The sequence below is a fragment of the Coffea eugenioides genome, chromosome 6 (assembly GCF_003713205.1).
Source record: "Coffea eugenioides isolate CCC68of chromosome 6, Ceug_1.0, whole genome shotgun sequence".
In the NCBI taxonomy this organism is placed as follows: domain Eukaryota; kingdom Viridiplantae; phylum Streptophyta; class Magnoliopsida; order Gentianales; family Rubiaceae; genus Coffea; species Coffea eugenioides.
Genome location: NC_040040.1, coordinates 2,405,905 through 2,433,521, shown reverse-complemented (window position 1 = coordinate 2,433,521; position 27,617 = coordinate 2,405,905). Strand labels below are relative to the sequence as shown.

The window sequence follows — 27,617 nt, the reverse complement described above, 5'->3', positions numbered from 1 at the left end:
CGTAGTTATTGCAAATTGATTTTGAGTTGGATGTGTGCATTTTTCATGAGCAGTTCAAGGTGGTGCATGGTTTTCTACTTGATAATATTTCTGTTGAATTGTCACTTTCATAGTCTCTTAAGTATTTCCTTCCTCCAGCACCTAGTTACCCTCACTTTTTCAATTTCATCAGTTGAACACTTAAAAAGTTGCTTAGCACTTTTTCCTCTTTAAAAGAGATTTTTTTCTTCCAAAGATTCAGACTATCACTTTTTGAATAAACATAAAAAGTTTGATTTCAAAGAACAGCAGAGTGAATTAGCTATCTGACATACTGTGAATTTTAACTAATCCTCAGGCTAACATAATCCTCAGGCTAACATGACAGTTCAAAGCCTTCAGAAACAGTTTGGATTATTCTAACAGACCCACGAGTACTAATCCAACAGAGCAAAGCAGAATATGAGCAAAAAAGTTACAGAGGAGGAAATTATCCATTAGGAAATCACAGATGTTTCAAACTAACCTAAGCATCAGCCAGTAAACGTGCAAGAAGCTTTCTCACCAACATAAAATTCAAAAAATTATATGCTTCTTCTTTTTCCTCCTCTGCTTCTTCTGCTAAGAAGCGCAAATTCAAATTCCACTCCAATAGTAAGGCCTACGTCCAGTACCACACCCTCGTCGCCGAGGAGGGCTCCAATGTCCCTCTCCGCGAGTACATCAATGCCGAATTCCTCAACCCTGTGCCTCCTCCTGACCCTCTTTCTTCTGAACCCTATTTCGACCTAGGCGACGTCGTCGCCTGCCTACTATAGGGACGGCTGGTGGACTGGTATCGTCACCGCTCTTCTTCTTCAGCACCACGACGCCGACCGCCACTACCACCACAAGCAGCCCCAGTCCTCCTCTCTTCTGAGGTTCGTCGTCACCTTTCACAATCCACCCAACGAACTTCACTTTCCTCCTTCCCAATTGAGATTTCACCACCGATGGGTCAATTGCACCTGGGTCCGACCCGCAAAGCAGGTGCCGTTTCTATTTCTGGTGTCGTTTCATGTTCTTTAATGGAGGTTTTGCTAGGAATACAGAAGAAGAAAAAGGCTGATAGAGGGGAGAGAGACTTGACCGACAATGACAAAAAGGAAGGAAACCTTTTGTCTTCTGGTTTCCCTTTTCTTGTCCCATGTGCCCGATGGAGGGAAATTTCCTCCTCCATTGTTCCAGGGCAATTTTGGAAATTTGTTTTTATCCGTTTCATAAACCTTTGACATATGGGTATTTTGGGTTGTTCATTATTTTCTTAAGGGTATTACTGTCTTTTTATTATTCTGTTAATCTCCGTTAGAGTTGACTGTTAGTATTTGGGATAAACTGAAGAAAAACAAACGTTGGGAGGTAAAGTGAAAAATGACCCATACTTAAAGGGGATAAATTGCGATTAACCCTATATATTAGCCTCAACCATTCCCATCGTCCCTGGCGCACGATTACGGATATGGAGACTTAGAACTCGGGATGTGTTTATGTCAGAAGAATCTCAGCCGGCACTGGAGTTACCCCGTCCTCGTCATATCGCACAGGCGCTAATCTTCAACAGCAAATTAAAGAAGAAACGACCATGCTATGATGAGACCACGCATTCCTATTGGTAACCCTTCAGTTCTCTATGGCTCAACTGCCCAAAAACCTCACTTCCAAACATCTCTTAAAGCTCCTCAAATCCGAAAAGAATCTCAACTCAGCGCTCTCTCTTTTCGACTCTGCTAGTCAACACCCGGGTTATACCCACACCGCCGTCGTCTTCCACCACATCCTTCGCCGCCTCTGCCTTTCCAACTCGAATGGGAAACTTCCGCCTCGCATTGGCGAAATCGTTGATATGATCCAAACCCAGAAATTCCAGTGCTCTGAGGACGTTGCATTGACTGTGATCAAAGCGTATTCCAAGAACTTACTCGTCGACAAAGCAGTTGAAACTTTTCAAAACATGGTGGAAATCTTTGGGTGCGGACCCGGTATTAGGTCGTACAATACTCTGCTCAACGCTTTTGTGGTGTCAAATCAACTGAGCAAAGCGGAGTTGTTTTTTAGATCCTTTGAGACAATGGGGGTGGCGCCAAATTTAGAAACCTACAACATTTTGATCAAGCTTTCATGTAGAAGGAGGAAATTTGATAACGCTAAAGAGCTGCTGAATTGGTTGTGGGACAACGGTTTCAAGCCTGATGTGTATGGTTACGGGACATTGATTGATGGGCTTGCTAAAGTTGGGGATTTGCGCAGCGCCTTGAAACTGCTCGACGAAATGTCTGAGAGGGGTGTGATTCCGGACGTGACATGTTACAATATCCTAATTAATGGTTTTTTCAAGAAAGGGGATTTAGCGGGAGCTAATGAGACGTGGGAGAGGATGATAAGGGGATCAAGTGTCTATCCAAGTGTGATTAGCTATAATGTTATGATTAGTGGGTTGTGCAAATGCCGAAGGTTTACTGAGGCTCTGGAGTTGTGGAGCAGAATGAGGAAAAATGAGCGGAAAATGGATTTGTTTACATGTAGCTCGTTGATTCATGGGCTGTGTGAGTTAGGGAATATAGATGGGGCAGAGGCAGTTTTTGCAGAAATGATTGACACTAAGGTGTTTCCTGACGTTGTTGTTTATAATGCAATGCTTAATGGATATGGCCGGGCTGGGGATATTAGGAGGAGCTTTGAGTTGTGGGAGTTGATGGGAAGGGAGGGTTGTCGCAATATTGTTAGCTTCAACATTTTTATGAGAACTTTATTTGAGAATGGAAAGGTGGATGAAGCAAGTGCACTTTGGAAGCTCTTGGTGGAGACTGAACTATCTGCTGATTCTGCAACTTATGGAACTTTAGTTTATGGGTTTTGTCAGAATGGACTCCTTTTCAGGGCTTTGTTGGTTTTGGAAGAGGCAAAAGATAAAGGAAATGTTCTTGATGCTTTTGCATATTCAGCAATGATTTCTGGGTTATGCAGAGAAGGTACACTAGACAAAGCAGTTAGGGTGCTTGCTCAGATGATCAAATGCGGCTGTAAACCAAATTCCCAGTTGTGCAATGCACTTATTGATGGATTTGTCCAAGCTTCTAAGATGAAGGATGCTCTCAAGCTTTTACACAAAATGAACAGCATAAACTGTTCCCCAAATATTGTCACTTATAACACGATTATAGATGGACTGTGCAAAGGTGAAAGGTTTGCTGAAGCATATGAGCTTGTGAAGGAAATGCTGGAAAAAGGATGGAAGCCGGATATGATTACATATAGCTTGTTAATGAGAGGTCTTTGTCAAGGCTATAAGATTAACTTGGCCCTTAACTTGTGGAGCCAAGTTGTCAGCAAGGGTTTGACGCCAGATGTTACCATGCACAATATAATGATTCATGGCCTCTGTTTGGCTGGCAAAATTGACGTTGCTTTACATCTGTATCTCAACATGAGTCAGTTGAACTGTGTGCCAAACCTTGTTACTCATAATTCTCTAATGGAGGGCTTTTATAAAGCCAGGGACTGCAAAAATGCATTAGTCATCTGGGCTCGCATTTTGAGAGGTTGGCTTCAGCCAGACATCATTTCATATAATATCACCCTCAAAGGACTTTGTTCTTGCAATAGAATGTCGTATGCAATGTCATTCTTGAATGATGCTTTGAGTAAGAAAATTGTTCCTACCATAATCACTTGGAACATACTTGTCAGAGCAGTTCTTATTGAACGGGCTTCAACATGATCTTGGTTCTAGATCTTGAAAAGTTAGATTTCTAAATCTTACTGACTCTTATTGGCTTAGCCTCCTTGTTTTGCTTCTTTTATTGATTGATTAGATTTAATAGATCACCATTTCGATTGCAGCTTGAGTCTCATATGGTTAAACGTTGGTGTTCGAATTTATGTGAACTCCACTCAAGCAAGACAAGTTCCTGCTATCGGTATGCAATAGTTTGAAGTTCATATTGCAAGTCAACTCTCTCAGGTTCTCAAGTTACCTCCTGGATGTGAAATGACAGATATTACAGACTATATGAGCATTACTTTCTTTCTTCAAAGAAGTGATATTTGAATAGTGTTTCCCAAGATTAAGGATCTACTGCTTTTCGTGTTCTGCATCCTAAGATTATTTTGGTCTTGCAGGTTAGTTGCAAAAAGCATTGGTCATGTCAACTGTGAAGGCACATTTGCGTTCGAAGTTCCTAGAATCTTGGTATCCAAGTCACCAAACCCTTATTCCTGTCATAAATGCATATAATTCTGGACTTCTTGTCCACGTGAAAGTTGCTTTGAGAGTTTGTAAGGCATAAGCCATTATATGGTAACTGTGGTGAATTTTTGGTTCAGGTACGGATGGATTGAATAGATGAATCATGTCTACTTACAGCATTGGGCTTAAGGTTTGAGTAGGTTGATAATTTTTCCTGGAAGTTTTGTTAGCAAACTGATTTGCACTTAATTTTGCAGCTTCTTTGCTGAACCAGAGTTTAGCTGGCCTAAGTGATAGTAGTACATGCAGCAATTTTAAGTGATTTGTTACAGGTCTGGAAGCTTCCGCTTTTAGTCTTTTTCAATTCACATATCCTTCATGTGTCTTGGTTGTATTCTCATTGGTAAATTTCCATTGGAAAGCATCAAAAAAGAAGGTTTGGTGGTCGTAGTGGGATCCTCCAGAACCTAGCAATGATGCAAAACTAAATTTGCTTGATGTATTAGCCCCAAATGGTAAGACCTTATTTGGGGTTATAACTCATGCGACACTCAAATTGTTTTCTCTTAAACTGCTATAGTGAAATCAAATATCTCAGTGGTGTGGGGAGAAAAAAAATCACTCTTTATCTATTTTGCTTTTGTTTTGTTCTGTTTTTTCTGTCTCTGACAACATCATTTGCTCGTAGAGGAGTTGAGAAAGCAAACCCACCAAGATTGCTCCAAGAACTGCTACCTTACGCCAGTCAGATGATGAAGTGATCGACGCATCACAAATTCCAATAAGTACCAAGCCTATTAGTGCAAGGTAAATGTTCCTCCTAGTTTTAGACCCAGCATTTTCCTTGGTAAGCTCTCTAAGCTTCATTCTCTCCTCCTCAGCTCTCTCTTTTCCAGGGGGTGTTTTCTGGCGCAAGTTCTTGAAGAACAGACCTTCGTTTCTGTCCTCCTCAATTTGGCCTTCGAAATCTGCCAACTTCTTCTCACTTTCTTCAATCTCCTGCTTATTCAATTCTGCCGATTCTTCAAAGGCTTGCATCTGGCTCTCTATGTTTTCCATTATCTGCTCAAGAAAATTAGTTGAAGTGGTTATAAGTTAATTTCCTAGTAGAAATTATGTTCTTGATAAAGAAGAGATCAAACAGACCCTGGAGCCAGCTTCATCAAGTTCTTTGAGAGCATTTTCACCTATTTGATCAATTTCAGCATTGGCTTCTTCTGCAAACTGGGTCAGATATGCGGACCTTTCATCTAAGTAATCAGTAAGACGTAGTTTTTGGGCTTGCAGCATTGCTATTCGGGCAAGCAATTCCTGCTTTCTTCTATCTCCTTCAGGTGGCGGTGTTCCCGAATCTGATTCGTTTGCCTTGCATAGGAGGAGGTTGGTGTACTTCCTCTTGGAGTAATCTCTTCCTCGGAGTAAAGCGTGCTTGTTTGGAGTAAAAGGGGATTGAAATGCTTTTAGGGACATCATATTTGCTGTCATCCAAGTAAGAGAGGAAGAGAGAGAGAGAGAGGGAGGGGGCAATTGTGCAAGCGCTGCGGAGGCGTTTTGAACCTCTCATTAAGTTGCATTATCTCGTCGGCAAGACCTCTGTCTGACTTGTATGGATTTGTTTTTATTGGTTTAAAAAGCAAATTTGATGCTACTCCCTTTGAACAACGGCTCGTTTATTGGTCATGACAAAAGAATTGAGACTTTGTAGGGCAACGGTTCAACTATTGTCTCTCATCTTGATTCTTGTTCGTTGAACTTCAAGAAAAAGTGAGGTCTGCTCAAAATATTGTGCGGACAAAATTACCGAAGTTTACTGCTGGTGATTGCTTAATTGAAGTTAATGGAGTTTTGTGGTAGGGTTCAGGTGTTGCAAATCTAAGCTGAGGCAGCAGTCAAGTCGTTTGGGAAACATGAAGATTACGTGGAATTTTTGAGTCATTTGAGAAAAGGGACTTTTGAGTCGTCCAATTTGGAGATCCAAAAAATTAAAAAAAAAAAAAAGAATTAGACAGACAGCTTTTGAATGTATATATGTTTTTGACAATATTGCTTTTAAATATATAACTGCAGTTAAATGGCGATGAAGCAATTGATAGACCGAAGAAATTGTGATAGAAAATACACACTATATATTTTTATTCAAAACAGATTATTTCATATTGATGCTGCGGTGGCGACCCCTGTGTAGGAACAGCAGGCCGCCGTCTTCCCATTAGGAAAAGGTAAACCAGTCATAAAGCCATAAACTTGAGTGTACGCGCATGCATGGCAGGGCAGGTAGCCCACTGTTTACTTCAGACCTATGTTTTGAAATTCGGACCATGACTCGGACAAGTTCAGTGATCAGGGATCAGTGGATTCATAACATTAAAAATTGACTATAAGTGTAGTGAAAATTCATTTTCACCATCATATTCCTTGCCCATCAAGTTCATAAAAAAATAACTTAATTGTAAACTCAACAAATGATAATTAACATCAACTAGTTAACAAGACTTTCAAATAAAACACAAAAATCAAAATTTTAAATTTATTGGCTAATGTTCTTAAGATTCAAATGCATATTGTATATTTTTTCAAGAGAATGAACAAATTGAGGCTCATTTGTAAAAATATAAAGTCAAATTTGCACATAGAAGTTTGAGAGTGTATTTACGATTATTTAAAACATCGAGGGATTAAAATCAAGGGTTAATTCCACTTTGTCCCCCCAAACTTTGGACGATTATCCACTTAAATCCCTAAACTTCAAAATGGGACACTTAAGTCCCTAAACTTATAAATACCTCACACTTAAGAAAAATTGTTAACAAATCCTGAATGCCGTTGGTGGTCGAAGTGTCCCATTTTATAAGGGTTTAGGGATTTAAGTGTCCCATTTTATATGTTCAGGGACTTAAGTGGGAGGTATTTATAAGTTTAGGAACTTAAGTGTCCCATTTTGAAGTTTAGGGATTTAAATGGATAATCGCCCAAAGTTTGGGGGGACAAAGTGGAATTAACCCTAAAATCAAATATTTAAAAAGTTGAAAAGCACCTTTTTTGAGAGTGTATTTACGATTAATGTTGCAAATGAAAATCAAGAAATATCACAGGAACTTGTATAATTATCCAAAATGTTCAGGGAGAAAAATAAGATACTGAAAAACTTAGGGGGTCTAACTCTAATTCATTCTCTTGTGGCCTTTATTTCTCAGCCGTCTGACTCTCTGTTTCATGAGTTTCATCTTCCAATTTCAACTTAGGTCTTTTCCTCCGCTTCTTTTTGTGTCAAATTTTTCTTCCTATCTAGTTCCATGGTTGACTTTCTTGTCTTTATCTAATCAAACAAAAACTGCAAAGTTCTTGTTCTTTTACTTTCCCTTCTATCTCTTTGTTCTTTTTATTTTCTTTTTAGATTTGTTTCTTCTTTTCCTTATTAGTTTTCTTTAAGGAGTGTGGATGGAGCAACTTCTCCATTGCAGATTCGTTCCGCCATTGATTCATTTGAAGATTTGGGGAGTGAAAGGCTGAAATTTTTTTTTTTTGCCTAGAAAAAATTTAGAAACTTGGGAAAATAGAACCGGGCTTTTTGGCAGATTTGGTTTTCCAATTTAACCCCAATTGGACCCGGTTCTTGACCGGATCTCTGCCACCCGATTTTTTACATTTACTCGGATCGAATACTCATCCTGTCATCCAAATCTTGATTTAGCCGATCGGTCCGGTCCGAGCTTTAAAGCACTGCTTAACACCATCATTGACGGCTCACTCAATGTCTATTTCTTTTTTTTTTTTTTTTTTACGGGAGATTGGGTTAGGTCAGCATGATTGAGGAGGAGCGTTTCCATCTCCCTCTTGAGGTGCCATGAACACGGCTATTTGATCAAACTGGTCTTTAGCCACAATCACGTCCAAGACAACGGAGATCAAATACATACTCACATTCATATTTCATGCAGAAAACAGGGAAAAAAAGAAAAAGAAGAGAGAGTACGGACCGTGTTTTGTAGCTTTGGTAAAATTCACCAATAAATTACCTTCTTCCACTTCAAGATGGTTTGTAACGTTTTCTGGTGTTTAGTTTGTTCTGTAGTTGTACCCATTTAGTTTGCCGGGGTAGTGTTATTTGCAAGGGCCACTCATACATCTTCAAGCCTTGTGCAATAATGAAATCCAAAAGAGGACTCAGATGGAAGTTTATGTCATTCTTTCCGTGAGTAGGTAAGGCTCAAAATTGAAATTACTGGAGTCATCCCAGCGAGATTTTTAGAGTTTTCATCGCTATAAAATTCAGGAAAAGATATGAGAAGGGATGGAAGGGTTAAAAGAAAAAAGGGAACAATTCAAGATGGGGATGAAAAGGGATAGGAGGGTTAAAAAAAAAAAAGAAACAACCAAAAACGAGTAATTTCAATGGGGTTGGGAAGGGATAAAAGAAAGAAACAACTCAAAATCAAGTACTAATTTCGAAGTGAGAAACAGAAAACCAAGCATTTTTAGCATTTTACTGGTTTATTAATTAGGTTCGTGGCTTTGTTCGGCACATCTCCGCAGTAAGGGAAAGTCAATCTGCCACCTTAATTAAACTGTGGAAACTAAAACATGGTAATGATGGCATCACCACTAAGAAGGGACGATAAAGTCCGCCACCAGCTCATGCGAAAACAGTAAGAATCAGTTTCAAACGCTAAAACTCAACCACAAATAAAAATATTTTAGGATTTAGTACAAGTACCAATCATCATTGTGTTCAAGGATCCATCAATCAACCGGGAAGGAGGTAGATAAAATGGGCTGATGAGACAATAATGAGTGAGTGAGTTAACCAAGTAATCTGATGCTAGTTGGCTTAGCCTTAGCGTTCAAACTATGTACATATGATGTCCTCATGGCGGTGGGAGCTACAAGAAACTGACTGATGCATACCTGAAAGGAATTTGACAACCATGTAGCAACTAAATCTAGGTGTTGCTTAGGAAGGGTATGCTACCATTCTCCCTTTTTGCTTTCATCTCCCAAGCTGTCAATAATCGTATCATACGTACTTGGAATTCCCAAATAAAAATTACTAGCACGTTATTAACAAGTTTAGTTTTTAATATTGATTTTTTTCCCCCTCAAAGCATAGGATGCCAAATTTAATCATTAAGCATTATTGCTGGTTTCATCCGTCGAGGATGGGGATATTTAAAGCCGATCAAGATAGAAGCATTAACGAATTCTCACCTGATGATTTCAACTAGGGTTATCTGCAACATAATGCATGTTAATTTCACAACAGAGCATCTGCAGGATTTGTATCTCGTTTAAATGAAGGTGTTAAATTTCCATCATCTTGAGTTCACCCTTCCACATCTTTCTTTCTCATTTCCTTCTTAAACTATAAATAAATAAATAGTTTATATAGACAATCACGCATTAACAGGCTGGCAAGCATAATCTTTCTAAAAGTTCGAGGGAAAAATTAAGATAAAAGAGAAATGGTGCAGGGATTCTGGTTTTGTGAAGGGGACGGACTGGCAATTTATATATTTTCCGGACTTCTGGAAGAGACATTCTGTAGTTCATTTTAATCGTCCCCATTTTTCTTTTTTACTATTTTTTTTATAGGGTTGTCTCGGGGTGTTGGGGTGTCGAAACCGTTTGAAAAAGGGCCGAAGTAGGAGCACTTTTGAAAATGTAATTGCGAAGTCATGCAAGAAAAACAGGGATTAAAACCAACCTGAATGAAGTGACGAATTTGATTCTAGAAATGAAAGGGGACTATTTGCGGACTAACTTTTGAATCTCTGTTACCATGAATGCGTAAGCAAGCACTTTTAGACTTTGGCAATGTTTCACCAACCAATTGAGATGGTCCCTCGGACCAGATCACCAGCTGATTTCTGGATTGTTTTGCTGGTCACCCTAGCTTAATGCAATTTGAAGAAACATATTAAACTAGTCAAAAATCAAAATTAGTGACTGGTTTACTAGGGACGTTTTAGCTCCCGCACCCCAACCCCCCCAACAAAACAAAACCAGAGCCCAAAAGAAAAATAGAAATCTTTTGAAAAGTGAATTTCAGGATGCTTCGTCAAAGTAGAACTAATCGTAGGGTAGAAAAGTTTATATGTTAAAAAAAGAAAAGAAAAGAAAAGAAAAGAATGGTGTGTGTTTAATTTGTGATTTGCATGAAATAACAACCACGAAAAGCAAAAAAAATAAAATAAAAATAGAGGGGAACAAATATATCCACAAGATTTAGAGCAAGCTAAAGCAATTGAGTTGAATGGTTCATATGTCCAAGTCATTAGATGAATAAGGGTGGGTGAAAGGATGGCAGTAAGATTAATTTATGAAATGGAATTGGTGCAGTAGATAAAAATACTTTATGTAATATGCAAGAAACGATAGGCAAACGTTAGTTTTCTGAAGAAAAGCTTGTATTTCAAGGATCCACGAATGATCCATCCATTCACCTACTGAAGATAGAGGACTGGGCAGCAGGCAATGAGGCAATGACCTTTATCACCTATATAAGGTTGGTTAGCCAGTCATGGCTGACAGCCCGAGCGCAACCGCAACGACGCTAAAAACCACTGAAGTTACACAGAGACAAGACAGCAAAGAAGACGTAGATGGGTGGCTACTCCTCCTCCTCGGTTCAAATTTTGATCCTGGCACTTTTCTTATTTCCCGCACTTGTCCACTGCAGAGTTCGCCACTACAAATTCGATGTAAGACAACATTTTTCTTTTAAAATGCCCACACACACACACACTAAACCAGTACTTCAATTTGACGTAGATCATACTTATTGCTGCATGCCCATGCAAAAATGTAGTTTTTTTCCCTTTAAATGCATATTATCGACATGAATTTTAGACTGAAGAAATCAAATTGGGCAAATGTACTTCAGCATTAGTTATCGAACTTGTATTTGAATTTTTGAAATAAATCCCGCCGGGATGGAGGGAATGATGACCCTTTTTTTTCCCCCTTCTGGTAACGAATTTTCAGAAAAACGATAGTATTTGGTAGTGAGAGCGTAGGGTGGTGCAAATTGGGTATTTAGTAGTCTCTCCAACGTAGGCCTTTGCAGCTGTAATTTGGTTGGGATTACTTCTGTGAGCAGGTGGTGCTGAAGAACTTCACCCGCTTGTGTTCAAGTAAGCCCATTGTCACCGTGAATGGAAAGTCCCCAGGACCAACTTTATATGCCCGGGAAGATGACACTGTTCTCGTCAGGGTCGTCAACCATGTCAAGTATAACGTATCAATCCACTGGTAATTAAATCAAGAATCTTGTTTTAGTTGGATCAGTAATGTATATATTATAGTGGTAAATGTTTTGGGATGTCGTATATTTGTTGGAAAAACATGGCAGGCACGGTGTCAGGCAGCTTCGGACAGGATGGGCAGATGGACCTGCATACATTACACAATGCCCAATCCAGCCAGGGCAAAGCTACGTATACAACTTCACAATCACAGGCCAAAGGGGTACCCTACTTTGGCACGCTCATATCTTATGGCTGAGGGCCACCGTACACGGTGCTGTGGTCATTTTGCCTAAGCGTGGTGTGTTGTATCCATTTCCCAAGCCCCATCACGAAAACGTTGTCGTATTAGGTGAGAGAGCTATGTCAATTATCACCATTTTTTTTCTTTTCATTTTTTCCTTTTTCGTTTTTTGTTTTTACTTCACCCCTGACCATACTCAGTCTGAGGAGAAGAACTCTAAAAACCCTCCTCTAATACAGTACCCTACGTTATATTCAGTATATGTAATGTACACTGAATTCCAAGCATGCAGTCCGGTTGCACTAAAATCAGGGATGGTGGAACTCACCAGTTAAACTTCGAAACTACTGCAGGTGAATGGTGGAAGTCAGACACCGAAGCAGTGATCAATGAGGCACTAAAATCAGGGATGGCTCCCAATGTCTCTGACGCTCATACCATCAACGGTCATCCTGGAGCTGTCGCAAACTGTTCATCAGACCAAGGTGGGTTCACGTTGAGCGTGGAACCAGGGAAGAGCTACTTGCTCCGAGTTATCAATGCTGCACTCAATGAGGAACTCTTCTTCAAGATCGCAGGACACACAATGACAGTGGTAGAAGTCGATGCCACCTACGTAAAACCCTTCAAAACCGACACCATCCTAGTCGCCCCTGGCCAAACTACCAACGTCATCGTAACAGCTGACCAGTCCGCTGGCAAATACATGGTTTCTGCCTCTACCTTCATGGACTCTACCATCGCCGTCGACAACACCTCAGCCACAGCCACCTTACATTATTCAGGAACACTTTCCAGTTCCCCTACCACCTTTACCACCGCACCAGCACTGAATGCTACCCCGGTCGCTAACAAATTCACTAATTCCCTCCGAAGCCTTAATTCCAAAAAATACCCTGCCCAGGTTCCGCAGACCGTGGATCACTCCCTTTTCTTCGTGGTGGGTTTGGGGATTAACCCGTGTCCTACTTGCAAAGCCGCCAACGGTAGCCGGGTGGTGGCCAGCGTAAACAACGTCACCTTCGTGATGCCAACCGTAGCGCTGCTCCAGGCGCATTTCTTCAATATAAATGGAGTCTTTACCACCGACTTTCCAGGGAATCCGCCCAGTCCCTTCAATTATACGGGAACGCCTCCAGCAAACCTACAGACTAAGAATGGAACAAAGGTTTACAGACTGCCTTACAATGCCACGGTCCAGGTGGTTTTGCAGGACACTGGAATCGTTGCCCCTGAGAACCATCCAGTCCATCTCCACGGCTTCAACTTTTTTGCTGTTGGCAGGGGTCTAGGGAATTTCAATCCCAAGACAGATCCCAAGAAATTTAATCTCGTTGACCCCGTCGAGAGGAACACCATCGGAGTACCAACTGGTGGATGGGTGGCTATTCGATTCCGAGCAGACAATCCAGGTAATGTTGAACCACCATCTATGTATTTATTTATTAGTCTTCTAGATATATATATTTTTTAATTTACATCATCGTTTTATTTTGTATTGAAATATTGCTTTAATTGTGTGTATTCTCAGGCGTCTGGTTTATGCATTGCCACCTAGAGGTGCACACGACATGGGGGCTGAAAATGGCATTCCTGGTTGACAATGGCAAGGGACCTAACGAGTCTCTTCTACCACCTCCCAGTGATCTTCCTAAATGCTGAGATATCAGTAGTACATCGCGAAGACCAAGTCAGAACATGAATAAGAAGAACACAAGAGGAGGCGCAAGATGAGTTAATTAGTACAGATTTTCTTTCGAGATCCCCTGGGTGTACATGTCTTTTGAGTAGAGGAATTTTTTGCTCAAGAGATTTTGGTAATTATGCTAAAGGGATTGTATCCAAGTGCTTTTTAAATTTAATCCATGCAAATCATAGCAATGATTTTATTTTATTTTTCACAGCAATGATTATTCCCACGGTGTGCATTAACTATTCTTTAACCGGAAATACTAATAAAAAAAAAAAGAGAGAAGCCAATCAACAACACCAATTTATTATCGTCTTGATTCATATTAATGATTGAAACGGGCAAAATATATTCGTGTCTTGATTCATAACATTGATTGAATGGGGTTATATATCTCTCTCTCTCTCTTCTCTAATGGGAACTGCTGACCATATAAAGGAAAGGAGAAATGAGAGGGATTGAGAATCAAACCAGAGGCGCAAGTCTTTTAAGGTTTTTTCTTTTGTTTGTTTGTTGGATTAATTTGACTTTGTATCCCTCAAAGTCAAATATATTGGGATTTCTACTCTAATCTCTAAATTTTGATATACAGCGCTCTAGTTCTTAAAATATAAACTTTATTTCACTTAAGTAAAATTATTGATGAAAGACAATTTTATACCTAAGTAAGATAAGTTTTATACTTGAAGAACTAGAGTGAAATAAATATTATACATTAGGAATCAAAGTGGAATAGATTTTATATTTTAAGAAAGGGAAATTTGCCAAATTGGTCCCTAACATTTATCAAAAACACTTTTTTAGTCCCTAACATATAAAATCAGCCAAAATTGTCCTTCACATTTAAATTGTGATCCAATTTGGTCCTAATGCTCGTTTTTGCTCCTTTCTCCGGCTAAAAATAGCACGCCCATTTCACGTGGTCATATTTTCAAAGGCAAAATTGGAAAACACAAATCCCAGATCCACTGGGGACGATCCCTGACCTCACGATCTTTATCTTGCTTCGACTCTCTAAGGATAGGTTCACCACAACGGTGACTGAGTTCACCTGAACAGAAGCATATTTGGAGGTGATCAGAGGCCGGAGAGTCGAGAGTAGACACGCAGTGTAGAGATTCACTCGGGATTCCTCGTGGGTCCGGGCTAGTTTCCGGAGGGAAAGCAGAGCCTCCTCTTGCTCGAACACTTAAGAGCTCCGGAGCTTGGTCATGAACTTGTCTTCTTCGAGGGAGCTAGAGTGACACAAGGACTCAATATCTGAGGAGGACGAAGAAGAGCAGCAACAATAGGGGCGGGTGGCTAAAGGTAGAGGAGTGGTGGGCCTGTTGATGACAGTGGCGGCCGTCACAAATTCCTTGGAGCTGGCGGAAATTTGACTAGGCGTTCGAGTCAGCTCGGTTTCTTGGGAAGAGAACTTTGATAATTGATTATTAGGCTTCTGTTGGGAACGGGAAGCGAGCAATAAGGTACAAAATGAGGTTATGAGCGGAGCAGAAATCGAAGGGTTTGGGAGGAGGGGTAAAGAGAGTAAAATGGCACCAGCAGAGAACATCGGACTTGAGGGCGAGGTTAGGGATGAGGGTGGAGAAATCGGGAACAGAGCTGTCGGGGAGGGTGGGCCTGAAGTTGAGGGACTCGCAGGCATCGATGCAGTTACGCTCGAAGGAGTGGCCGGAGGAGACAATAACGGGGTCAACCATGAGGGAGCCGGGATGGGGCATACGAATTCCAGAGGAGGTTGGATTTTTTGCTTTGGGGATTTCTCAAAGTGGATTTTCCACTTGGGTAGCTGCTTCTGCTTGGCGCCACTGCCCATCTTCCTTTTCCATTGCTGTTTTGATCCTGAAAAGGTTTTCATATGTGAGGGATATTACGGATCGATTGGGAGATTTCAAATCGGGTAGGTATTGCCGATGATGATAATGATAATAGCAGTAATCTTATCAACTTTGAAAGAGGAATTGTATTGCTGATTACAATTGGGGACATGATGATGATAAGATTCTACCGCTAGCTGATGAATCTCTCTCTCTCTTTGTCTCTCTCGGTGCACAAATTGCTACACAATGTAACAGACTAGCCAGTTGAGTAAAGCTTTTGTTTTCCAATTTTGCCCTTGAAAATATGACCACGCGAGAGGGACGTGCTATTTTTAGCCGGAGAAAGGAGCAAAAACGAGCATTAGGACCAAATTGGATCACAATTTAAATGTGAAGGACAATTTTGGCTGATTTTATATGTTAGGGACTAAAAAAGTATTTTTGATAAATGTTAGGGACCAATTTGGCAAATTTCCCTTTAAGAAATAAAGTATGAGAAATCGCATACTTTAAGAACTAAATCGTCATGTTTTAAAGTTTGAAAACTAAACTAAAATTCGAGCGTAGTTAAAGCATGCAAAGTAAAATTAACCCTCGCTTGTTTATTTTCGCTTTCTGCCACAAAAAAAAAAAAAACGCTCTTCTTTTTCTGTGTGACTTGGGATGGAGTTCTGGGTCTAGGCCTTGGCAGATGGTTGTTGGGCCAGGGTGGTTTGATGTATGGGGTCCGGAGTCCAAAACACTTGTCTGGGTTTAGGTGTGGTTTAATTCAGTGTATCATAAGAGCCCAAGCAGATTTTCGGCACAAATTGCGTCTATTTACTAAGTTGACCACGAGAACGGAATATAATTACAGAGAACACGGGATATTTGCGGAAAGAACGCATTGTAGAATTCACTCTCTTGCAAATCCTCTTGGCATCAAATTCCATCAAAATGTTTGCGAAGTGCGAGAGCCCCGATATTCATCATGTAAATATTGAATACCTTTTCCAATGCATACGTACATATTTATCATTGTTCACATTTAAGCATTTCCTTAGTTTAAATTTAGCACCTTTTTTTTTACAAGAAAAATGCAACTTTTATTAAGAGGTTTGAACTTTCCTAAGTTTAAATTTACCACCTTACTGCATTTTAATACTAACGTACAAGTCTTTCTAGAATATTTTTCGCTTAATTGATGAGTGGTGGGTTTATTCGACTCACCCATTTATACCTACTTAAAAATAATTATACATTTAAACTCAATTTTTATTGAGTATTAAGCAAATAAATTTGAGTTTCTTATCAATCTAATAACAATAAAATATCATTATTTCTTGTCAAACAATATTTTAAAAATAAAAAAATAAGTAGAATTTTAAGTGAATAAATAGGTAATTGGGTATATCCATACCCATTTATTAAAATAGCATAAATGGATGCCCATTTATATCCATTTAATTGGATTGATCTAATTATTCGATTATGACCCGTTCAAAATCGTTCACACATTTGGAACATTTTTCACCGCACAAAAAAACCGGAAAAAGGAGAAGCTAATCAAAAGTTGGATTTCGATTGGAGAGTTTAAATTGATACCATCAAGTTCTTCAACCTTTGTGACGGTACGTAATAGTATAGTGACATCTCACATTTCCTATAGAGAGCAACTCCAATGGCATGTTATGGGAAGTATAACACCTCCCATGACACAAACTTATTACACGACTATCCATTGTTGTTGTGGAACGAGCATTACACGCATCATCAAAATGATGGGTGTAAATGCTATTAAAAAGGAGGAAATAGTGAGTCATTTTTTTGCAACGGATAAATTTGTTAAACATAAACAACAGTTAAAATTTCATAGAGCTAGTTAACATTCAATTTTTTTTTTCAATGGTCATTTTTTGGTTCCCTTTATATAAACACACAAGACACCCAAATTTTTTTTCATATTTTACTATCTTATTATATTATTTCTCTTACTCTCTCCCTCATTTTCCTCAACCTCTTTGCACAATTTTCTAAAATTTTAATATTTTTGTGATTATGGATGAAAATTTTAGTAGTTTTAGAAATATGTTGAATACTCTAAATATATAAAATTCATCTTCAGCACAAAAACCACCAAAATTTTCCAAATTACCCAAATCAACTTCAATCGGACTAGGTCGAGCATATTTGGGAACGGTTCAGACTTCGGAGGCAATATAACAATGAAAACTAGTATTCATTATGTTATTATTTGTATTTTATTTTTTGAAATTATGTAATATTATGTTATGGAGTTCAATTAATTACATAAAGAATTATTAATTAAGTATGAATTATTATGATATTCTCACATTTGAGGTATTACATTGTTGTTTAATAATTACATAATTATTTTTTAGAAAATAACAATATATTATTTTTTGAGAGATAGAAAAAGATATATTGTTTAAACTCAGAAATTAATAATATTATTTTTTAGAAAATAAAAAATCCAAAAAGTAAAAAAAAATTAATGAAAGATAATAATTTATTTTTAAAAAAATAATGAAATTATTTTTAAAAAATTATTTATTTATTTACAAGATATGAATTGTGCATTATTAAAATAAATATTTAATTTGATTGTGAATCCATACTATTATAATGTGTAAAATGTAATTCATTATAAATAAAAATATAATAAAAAAGAGTGAAATACTACGTGGTTACACTCTGTAAATGCCCTAAAGACTAGGCAACCACTCCTTAGTAGGTAGGCCGTAAGCGTGGTAGTAGCCGTGGGAGGTGAGTAATAAATAAATTAATGAAAACGCCAAGCTGTACGAACCAAGCGGGGGCCCGCATGACCTCATCACCTAACCACATGCCTTTTTTTTTGGAAACGCGGTAGTAGTAGGAATCTTTCCGTTTTTGGAAATTCTGGCCGAGCTCTTATACTTACTATAGTAGTATGCTGCTGCTCCTCACTTTCAGTCCCAAACAACGCCACTGGGTCAATGTTTCAGATTTTTTGCAGAAGTTGCTCCAGCTTAGAGGTCAGGGGTAGCATTGGTAAAAGTAAACACAAAGGCTTAGCCCCCACGTGAATGGGCTGGTGGTTGGCGCCTCTTCCTCGGGACCGTTAGGTCCTGGGGTCGAACCTCCGCAGCAACATCAGTTCCTCCGTGCATATATCGTGCTAGGTCTGATTGGGGCGTTGGGCTGGGCCGGAGTGGGATTAGTCGGGCCGCCTTTACGGACTTGACCCGGACACCCACTCCGTCAGGCAAAAAAAAAAAAAAAAAAACACAAAGGCTTAAGTTATTATTATTATTATTGTTTTATCAATTTCCTTTAATTGTAGTACCGGTTAGTAGTGTAACAAGTTTCAACAACTGGATTGAAAGTAACATGATTTCATTTTCAAATACGTATCATTCATTAGATAATTTAAGATGGCAGATGAGCAGACCATAGAGACTACTGCAGAATAATAATAATAGTAATATAAAGCTACAGTTTCACTGCATTCCAGAGTATTGAATTAGTGTATCTATATATGCTCCCACGGGTTGTTCGGGCGGACTTCGCGTTCCTTAGTTAAGGCGTCGGTCCTGAGTTCGATTCCAAGTTTGGGCAGCTCGGGGTAACATTCCTGAGGATCGGTGGGGCCCGCTCTCCTCGGGGTTGGTGGGATTAGTCGGGTGGTCTCGGATACCCCCAACTGAAAAAAAATAAAAAATTAGTGTATCTATATATATATATATATTTTTCGAAAACGATAACAATTGTATAACCTATTCTATCCTAAATTACAGGGGAGAATGAGTCTAGAGAAGCTTGTGTAAAGAGTTAGCAAGTACACACAGACTTTACTAAATCAAAGAGATGCTTTTCGAACCACTCTTAAATTTTTTTCATTATAGATGGAATTTGAACCCTACTTCCTTGGTGGCCACTGAGCTAATCTCAGTGGCTGAATTAGTATATCTATATATTACTCCGCAACGGATCTTCTGTCCCACACTCTGTGCCATTCTCTGTCCCACTTTTTATTATATTGCTATTTCTCTTTCATAAACATCATGTTTTAGTTCTTTTTTGTTTCCTTAAGATCCAATAACTATTAATTCAGTAATACACAAAATTTAACAAACTCAAAAAATCAAAATGCATAAAAAATGAGATTTTTTATGCATTTTCTGCTGTATTTTTTAATTTTCTATTATATATTGCTTTTTTGAAGCTGTTGTATTTATTTTTTACTGAATTAATAGTTATTGAATCATAAGTAAACAAAAAGAACTAAAACATGATATTTATGAAGGAGAAATAGCAATATAATAAAAAGTGGGACAGAGAATGGCACAGAGTGTGGGACAGAAGATCCGTTGCGATATTACTCTTACTTTATCATCTAAGCTTTATTTCGTACGCACAGCAAGTACATTGAATCCCACCATAGTGACTGTTTTGTTGATTGTGCTATATTCTTATTGTCTTCGGGCGTTGCACATTTAGAAGTTTGGGCGAGTTTGCGACCGTACTTATTTATGCATACCCAATCCTCTTGACTAACGCTAATATCGAATTTACGTAATTTGGAGAGCCCATCATCCTCTGTCTCCAAATAATTTGGAGACAGATCCATCGTAATTCCAAAACAAAAAATAAAACCCGGGAGAAGCAAACATTCCTATTTCATTTCTATTTTTTTTTTCCCTTTGAGATGAGTCATATTTCATCTCATTTCATGTATAGCTCTCCTTTTGATTGTTATATTTGTTTTTTTTAATAGACTTTTTAGTAGCGTTGGTTTGATATATGAAAGATCTAACGTTATTTTTTTCTGCATTTTGCACTTTATTCCAACCATCAGCCATAAGTGTACGTCCCTGTTACCATCCCTAGTTTAATCCAATGAAATGAAAGGTACGAGTGAGACCAAATAATAAGATAGAACTTTGACCTCGAGGGTAATTCTGTCCCAAGCAGCAAATTTTCTGTGACATTATAGGAAGTGCACTGGCAATAGCAACGCCCCAATTTTATAGTAAAGAAATTGGAAGGAAACCGCCCAGCACTTACTCGATCATTTTTACAAAGCTTTCCTTGAATCGTTTTTAATTTTATGGCTACACAGGAAGAGATGAATAAGCTAAAACATGGGGCAGATCAGGAGCTTCAGCCGTACAAAAAAGGGGATAAGAATACCTACAATTACACCACCGCCATTCCCAAGCCACTTCCAACTTTCTCATTAAGTAAGTATATTTTTTCTTTTTTTTTTTCAGCCTTTCAATCACAATGAAAATTCGCTATTTTGCTGCATCCGTTTCAGCAAATGACAGAATTGTCTCTTCGGGCTTTTGATTGGCCAGCTTGCTTCTTTGCCTCCTCTTCACCTTCTCCCTCTTTCTTTTACCTTTTCTAAATTGAGATTTTAGTTGATGAGAACAATTTTGCATTCTTTTTGGGTTGGGCAGCAGTCGCAACCAATTCAGCCAATCACACCTCGACGACCTCCATCTCCCTGGGTCTCCCACCGCCCCATTTCCTTAATACTAGCATAGGTGATCTGGTATCACTTGTCAGCTGTCTGTGGATCACTACTTTTGGTCGCAGAAAGTACAATTACAAGTTGCTGGATCTCTGCGCTCCCAAGTGCTTTTGCTTTCACTTCCCATCCCTTGAGCACCTTGTGGAAGTTTCGTAGCTAGCTAGCAGAGTGCTAGTTTTTCTTGGTTCCTGTCCATCTACGACATACAACTCGAGGGAGAAGGAAACCTTCCACCCAGAAAGAAAAATATAAAGGGAGAAGAAACCCTTTTTCACTTTTTACTGCTCCAAGTCTTTTGGGAATTGGGATCTCCTTGCTTCTTTTCAAGTATAGGTATAGAACTAGCATCTCTTTTCCTCCATTATGCCTTTCTTATCTAAGCATCCAAATTGCAGCTCTATGAATGAACTCATAGGATGTTTTTTCGACTTTTTGGTTTCTTCAGATAGCTTGCTCTTTTGCCTATTCTCTGATTCTGTTCTTGGAGCTTAAACGCTCTCCCTTTCTGTTCTCAAGTGTTAAGGAGTCTTAGGACTAACGTTGAAAATGGGGTTTTATTGAGGGGTGCCCTATCTTTCTTGCCTTTAGGATCTCATAAAGTGCCCTGATGTTTGCCATTGACAATTTACTAACATCTACTTTTTCCAAAGCATATTGAATTCTCCTTGGGCTTTGGAGAATTGAGGGCCCTTTTCAAGATTCCCTCACCTCGTATAACCGTGTCCAAAAGGTATTCAGATTCTTTTCACATAATGCCTGTTGATTAAATGCTCATCTGGCCCTAGAACCAGAAACCACTACTTCCTCCGCATTTCCTCTCTGGGTTCTCCCGAGGAATTGTTTCCTCGGCTAAATTTTCCATCGATTCTCTCTTCCAGCCTTTTTGTCGCCAAAATCTTTTTTTTTTAGCTCCGATGAACCGAGGGATGGAAATTCTCTCTCCCTCGCCCTATCTCGGGAACTCCAGTTGGTTGTTTGAGGAAAGCAAAGGAGCAAAATGGACTCCAGAAGAGAACAAGAGGTTTGAGAATGCGCTGGCTTTATTTGACAAGGATACCCCGGATAGATGGTTCAATGTGGCCACTATGATCCCGGGTAAGACCGTGAGTGACGTGATCAAACAATACAGAGAATTGGTTGACGATGTTGGTGACATTGAGGCTGGTTTAATACCCATTCCTGGGTACACAGGTGACTCTTTCACGTTAGAGTGGGTAAACGATCACGACTATGACGGCCTGAAGCAATTCTACGGCCCAGGGGGAAAGCGAAACTCATCCAATCGCTCTTCTGATCATGAAAGAAAGAAAGGTGTTCCCTGGACAGAGGAAGAACACAGGTGATTTAGCTCCAACGCCATATAGCCTCGTCTCCCAGTCTTTATTTTCAAACTGCAGCTTAAACATGCCCAGATTCTATGGCTTATAGCTTCTTTGTAGCGCTTAATTGAAATGGATTTGATTTTGAAACCGGATCATCAAACATAACTCGTCGAAGTATAGAGTCAACTAGCTACAAGATTTGGAAAACCAGGACCACCAGTCAGTCTCTTCGTGCCGAAATTTTGTTTAAGATTGTTTTCAAAACCTCAAGTTGTTGATTTTAGATATTCTTTCTTCCCCTCCTCCTGGCTAATAGTAATACACGAATTAATCTATTGATTTTGAACCGTCAGGCAATTTCTTTTGGGTCTCAAGAAATATGGTAAAGGTGACTGGCGAAATATATCTCGCAACTTCGTGACCACTAGGACGCCGACTCAGGTCGCCAGTCATGCCCAGAAGTACTTTATCAGGCAGCTTTCTGGGGGAAAAGATAAAAGGAGATCAAGCATTCATGATATCACAACCGTAAATCTTGCTGAAAAGAAGTCTCCCTCCCCTGATGATGACACACCTCCATCGACAGATGAATCGTCCCCAGTTCTTCAGCCATCAGCCAATTCCGATATGAATGGTATCTCCAAAGCATTTTACGACTATAACCCACCAAATCAAGGAGCAACCATGGCATTCCACCTTTCAAACAGCAGCACAACATCAACACCTCATCAGATAATTTCATATGGACAAAGGCCTAGTGATTGTAACACGCATGGCATTGCTTTGCATGGATTCCAGTTTGGAGATGACAATTCATTTTTTCAAAGTTAAGTGCCGCAATGCATCATTTAGTCGATGCAGAATGGAAGCCTATTTTACAAGGTTTTGTTTGTCAAAAAGGATGTAAATAGCGTGCATGGACGGTAGTTTGTGTAGCAGACAGAGATAATCAGAGGCCACACTGGATTTTTAATTAGGTCATTTAAAAGGGTCGTAGCTTGAAGGGAAGTTCATCTTCGTCTGCTATCCTCCCTACTTTCTGGCTTCGTCCTCTCCGGACGTTCGCATACATAGCTAAGACTGCGGCATGGAAAAAAAGGGCGTTGCTGTGCTTCGCTTTTTTAATTAGCAGGTGTACACGTTCCAATTCCAAACAACGTTGACCTGACCGAATGTCATCTAGATGATGAACCTTCCACCACATGATTCAAGGCTTTAGAAGCTGTTGGAATTGGAGTACTTCAATTAAAACTTGTCCATATGATTTTTCAATCTAGGATGACATTCGGAACTCAAACTAGATTTTCTCTGCCGACTTCTGGTAGGTGTCTGTGGAACAACATTTGTTATCCACAAACAATTCATCAGCACCCCAATAAAATGAACTAAATCTAGCCGGTCTTGGTCTTATCTTATCACTTATGTGTGAAAGTGAAAGGTCCATTTGCGCGTCAAACTCCACGTTGTCGTCTAAACAGGAAGAAATCAATAAAATGCATACAATTATTAAGGAAACAGTACAAGGGCCTGGTTGGGTTGGGAACGGGGAACGCTATTCAAATCTCTGGCCTCGGTGCCTATCCATCCATCCATGAAGAGAACCCAACTGCTTCTCCTGCTGTTGTTATGACGAGGCAAGAGCGGACTTAAGCATCCATACCCATAATTATAAGAATAGAATCAAGTCTGAGAACCACTTCTGATCTGACCATTTTCCCCGGTCACCGACCCGACAAAGACAAACATCTAATGCTTTCCATCCTCATCTCTTTTTTGGTGTTGTCTTGCTGGCGATGATTCTCTCTTTTGCAAAAAAGAAAGCCAAAAAAGATTAAGAGCCAAGCAGAAGATTCAACTCAAGTCAATTGTTAAAATAAGAAACTGCAAATCCACATGAGTGTACTGTGAACAATACACAACTTTTTATACCCCTATACATATATATATATATATATATATATATATATATTTTGGCAAATGTTTACGATAATTCTGGCCATGAATCCAATTCTATAGCAACACCACCGTCCATGGCAATGATTCCCTTCTTTTTTTTTTTGACATGGTATTAATATATATAAATTCTCACTCAAAAGATAATCTAAATGCTAACTAAAGATTCTTGCTTTGCAAAAGTTAGCAAGTATCGTGTTACCAAGACGTCCTGATGTGCATTTGGCCCAGAACCTCTCCTTTCGGGGAGTGAATTTGGAGCTATGAATTCATCAGAAAGTGAGTAAGTAATACATATACATATAGTCCCTAACAAGCCCTTATTACTACTATTCTGAATCAGAAGGAAAGAGGAAGCGTTTTGTGATAATCTGGCAGGCAGTAAACGAAACATGTTCGATGTCCTTTGAGTCCCTAGCCTACCATGTTCTTTTAATTTTAGCTTCCAGCCAAACCACCACTACCATGCCTTGCACAACGTTGAGCTATGCAATTTATGAATTGAGAGTCGGTTTCCAAGAACTTTCAATCGCCAAAAAGCTTCATGATTTGTGCTTTACTGCAGCAATTATTGGTTTGCATGCATGGTTTTTTCGCTATTAAAGTCCGCTGTTTCTGATGGTAATGTCGCCTAAAGCAACTTGCACTTGACAATTCCAGGCACTAGCCAAAGCCAAAGAAACTAGCCGAAGAATTGAGCCCTGCATCAACAAACAATAATGTGACCACTCCTACAAACCTTTTCAGCAAATGACACAACTGCCCACTCTTTCCTCTCTAAACTAAAGATGCACTTTCAGCAACTTGTTGCTTTGGAAAAGCACTTTGGCACTTTATTCTAAATTGATATACGCCTGTGAAGCATATTACGACCAAATCCTGAGCCTCACAGCCCAAATATTTCTGTGATCCAAATTCCTTTACCTCATTTCCTTCTTTCTTTCTTTCTTTTTCTTTTAACAAGAGATTCTGATACCTTGCTTCAAAATGATAATGGTATCCCATAAAAACAATACATCAGCAGAGCTTCTAACGTACGACGTATCGCATGCATCATTGCAAATAAAGATTACAGACAAGGGAAAGAGCACTTTTTGGACTTCTCCATTATGCCTCTTTCTCGGCCCACAGATGCACGAGGACAGACAGACACAACAACAGTAGGAGATTTTGTCACATTCTAAGGAAAAGGTACGAAGAAGACTTCGAAGTGCATGGGAGATGCCACAGCCCATGTTTGAATAGGTAAGAAGGATTTTAGTATTAGTTTTTTAGAAAAAAGTTTAGTTAATTTGAAAAAAATATGTTTAAATACAAAGAGTATAATAATTGTGTATATTCACGAAATATATTAAACGTATTTTAAGTGCGCCAACGAGGAAGTCCTTTCAAAGTATATATATGCTATAATACTGCAAGACTGGGAGTTCAAACGATTATTTATTAGCTTCGTAAAGAATGAAGGTATTCTGCTTCCTTCACTGTGGAGGCCAGCAGTATCACTTTTGACCTTAAGCCACTCTCAATTAGTAATAGCATAAACAAAAAAGAAGTGGCTGTTTTTGAAAAAATACAATTTTTGACTGTTATTTTGGATCAGGAACAAGTATGATTGGGATTTTGATCCTATGCGTTCCATAATTTGGTTTGTCATCATATAAAATCTTTTTTTTTTAAATTTTACGGGTAAGTTTTATTCCTCCATGCCGATTCGATGTATAAACATAACTTAATTTATAAACATTACACAAAGAAAATTGTTGTTAAAAAAAATCAAAATTTCAGAGAAATACACACAGCTGCACCAAACTAAACAATACCTGCCGTAATCACTAATTGTTGTTTAGTGTTATATAATCAATACAGACTGAGACCAGTAGAATTATCAGAAGGTGAAACAGAGTTACACTACTATTAAACAGGGGGGTTAATCGGCCACATTTAAACAGGCAACTTGAAAAGAATCCAACTGAAGTAAGAGGATGGCTTTCCCTAAAAAAAAAAAAGAAAAAAAACTAAGGATGGCTAGAGGAAGAAAAGCTCACCTCTAAACCAGAGGCGTATTATTGCAAACCTTTTGAATTTATTAATTACAAATCCAACTTAGGTACAGAGTAGGCATGAAGGAGTTTTCTGCATACAGTCAACGGGGAGAGAGTACCTTTAATAGTGGTGGGTGACTTTTCTTTTGGGGATTCATAATTTGATCCAAAAGTCGCCTGTTTGGGCCAACCAGACAACAAAGGCCAAATTCTTCGTGCGTATGCGTATGCGCGTGTGCGTCTTTCTTTTTTCTTTTTTCTTTTTTTTTTAAATTAAAAATAAATACTAATAAAGAATAAAGAATAAAGGTCTCAAGACTCAAGAGGAGGATGGTGCCTTCACCAATAAAACTTTGAATCGAGCCAAGCAAAAGGAACCAGAAAGTATAATCATAGGTTAAAAGGAAAAAAGATAAGTGAGACCCCGGCCTGCAAGGTAAATGGGCCAACTTTCAACAAATAAAAGGTATTAATTATTGGAATAAAGTAAGGATTAATCTTTCTTATAACAGTATACACACTGTCGTTGTAATTGGATGAATGATAACTATATAAAATATGAATTTTAAATTCAATTTTTACACACATATTTTGAATCAAACGGTGATAGTGTATACACTGTCATACAGTATGCGCGTTCTTTTGTTTATGTGCAATCGGCTGAAGCCACGACCGCTTATCATCTCATATCATAGTTATGTCGCGTATAAGTTGACATACATCCAAATTATGAAAAGTGATTTTATGCATCTGTTCCAAACTTTCCCTCGAGAGAAGGACGAAGATTTGAAGGAATTGTACTGCTAAAGAGCATCAAGTTATACGGGCTCAAAATATTGGACCAGGGCTGGCCCATTTTTGTGCCAATTTAACTTGGGAACTCTCTTGCCCAAAGCATCCTGGCGGATTTCTGAGTGCTCTTGTCCTGTGTCCACTCTCCCACGGCAAAAATTAACCAGAAAAAAAAAAAAAGTGTAAAATTCACCTAAAGAAAGAAAGCGAAAGGTGAAAGTGTGCTTGAGGTTTGGAACGAGTGTCAGCAATAATTAAGAATGATATTTCAAGTCAAACAAGCAGTTTAGTCATAAATCACGCAAGGTTCTTTTTCATCTTTCCAACTCCTTCATGATTAAGGGAGTCAAAAAACGCATCATAATTAAGTTCATTATTAAGTTAATGAGGTTGATAAGTTGGTAAACTTTGTCTGCTTTGTTGGGTCGAAAAGACAAAAGCACGACCCATTCGACCCGACAAACAAACAAAACAATAACTTTTTTTAACCCACAAAAAATAATTATAATAGCCGTTATGACCACGACAACATTTATCATTTATGCATAGGACTTTGATTCCACTTTTAGAATGATATAAACTGAATGTTGTCTTGACAATGATACAGTATGACGGAAAAGGAGTCAAGAACTAGAGATGTATCTGATGAATTTATGCTGTTAGTCGTTTTTGTCTGCAACTCCTGATACATTGTATGTGAGGTAAAACAACTTTTCAAATAATAAAGAAACACTGAGATTTTAATTAAAGGTCTTTTTATTTAGATATTTTAATCAATGAGCTGA

The 27,617-nt window shown here is 38.8% G+C and overlaps 4 protein-coding genes across 9 annotated transcripts; 3 read left to right on the top strand and 1 right to left on the bottom strand.

Moving 5' to 3' along the window:
• Positions 1–1,484: 1,484 nt before the first annotated feature.
• LOC113776133 (pentatricopeptide repeat-containing protein At3g09060) lies at positions 1,485–4,978 on the top strand. 6 transcript variants are annotated; one of them, XM_027321226.1, is made up of 4 exons: positions 1,485–3,758; positions 3,859–3,935; positions 4,138–4,536; positions 4,893–4,978. In XM_027321226.1, exon 1 carries the CDS (start codon positions 1,649–1,651, stop codon positions 3,734–3,736), a length of 2,088 nt encoding a protein of 695 aa, XP_027177027.1. In that variant the 5' UTR covers positions 1,485–1,648; the 3' UTR covers positions 3,737–3,758; positions 3,859–3,935; positions 4,138–4,536; positions 4,893–4,978. The 6 variants fall into 6 exon arrangements, with proteins under 6 accessions (XP_027177027.1, XP_027177026.1, XP_027177028.1 ...); XM_027321225.1 differs by having other exon boundaries at positions 3,859–3,979; XM_027321227.1 differs by having other exon boundaries at positions 3,859–4,207; positions 4,342–4,536.
• Positions 4,673–6,242, bottom strand: LOC113776135. The gene is made up of 2 exons (XM_027321230.1): positions 5,351–6,242; positions 4,673–5,266 (listed from the first exon to the last, which is right to left on the bottom strand). Exons 1-2 carry the CDS (start codon positions 5,687–5,689, stop codon positions 4,823–4,825), a joined length of 783 nt encoding a protein of 260 aa, XP_027177031.1. The 5' UTR covers positions 5,690–6,242; the 3' UTR covers positions 4,673–4,822.
• Positions 6,243–10,745: 4,503 nt separating this feature from the next.
• LOC113775070 (laccase-4) lies at positions 10,746–13,583 on the top strand. Its single transcript, XM_027319801.1, has 5 exons — positions 10,746–10,902; positions 11,301–11,452; positions 11,553–11,797; positions 12,043–13,101; positions 13,221–13,583. The coding sequence occupies exons 1-5, from the start codon at positions 10,804–10,806 to the stop codon at positions 13,349–13,351; spliced, it is 1,686 nt and encodes a 561-aa protein (XP_027175602.1). The 5' UTR covers positions 10,746–10,803; the 3' UTR covers positions 13,352–13,583.
• Positions 13,584–20,293: 6,710 nt separating this feature from the next.
• Positions 20,294–23,435, top strand: LOC113773122 (transcription factor DIVARICATA-like). Its single transcript, XM_027317666.1, has 2 exons — positions 20,294–22,062; positions 22,399–23,435. The coding sequence occupies exons 1-2, from the start codon at positions 21,638–21,640 to the stop codon at positions 22,874–22,876; spliced, it is 903 nt and encodes a 300-aa protein (XP_027173467.1). The 5' UTR covers positions 20,294–21,637; the 3' UTR covers positions 22,877–23,435.
• Positions 23,436–27,617: the final 4,182 nt, after the last annotated feature.

Bases quoted from the DNA above. Each gene is read 5' to 3' on its own strand.
- LOC113776133 (XM_027321226.1), top strand. From the start codon at position 1,649: ATGGCTCAACTGCCCAAAAACCTCACTTCCAAACATCTCTTAAAGCTC.
- LOC113776135 (XM_027321230.1), bottom strand. From the start codon at position 5,689: ATGACAGCAAATATGATGTCCCTAAAAGCATTTCAATCCCCTTTTACT. The intron at 5,267-5,350 runs GTCTGTTTGATC...TTTCTTGAGCAG, and splicing joins TTGATGAAGCTGGCTCCAGG to ATAATGGAAAACATAGAGAG.
- LOC113775070 (XM_027319801.1), top strand. From the start codon at position 10,804: ATGGGTGGCTACTCCTCCTCCTCGGTTCAAATTTTGATCCTGGCACTT. The intron at 10,903-11,300 runs GTAAGACAACAT...TTCTGTGAGCAG, and splicing joins TTCGCCACTACAAATTCGAT to GTGGTGCTGAAGAACTTCAC. The intron at 13,102-13,220 runs GTAATGTTGAAC...GTGTATTCTCAG, and splicing joins ATTCCGAGCAGACAATCCAG to GCGTCTGGTTTATGCATTGC.
- LOC113773122 (XM_027317666.1), top strand. From the start codon at position 21,638: ATGAACCGAGGGATGGAAATTCTCTCTCCCTCGCCCTATCTCGGGAAC. The intron at 22,063-22,398 runs GTGATTTAGCTC...TTGAACCGTCAG, and splicing joins TGGACAGAGGAAGAACACAG to GCAATTTCTTTTGGGTCTCA.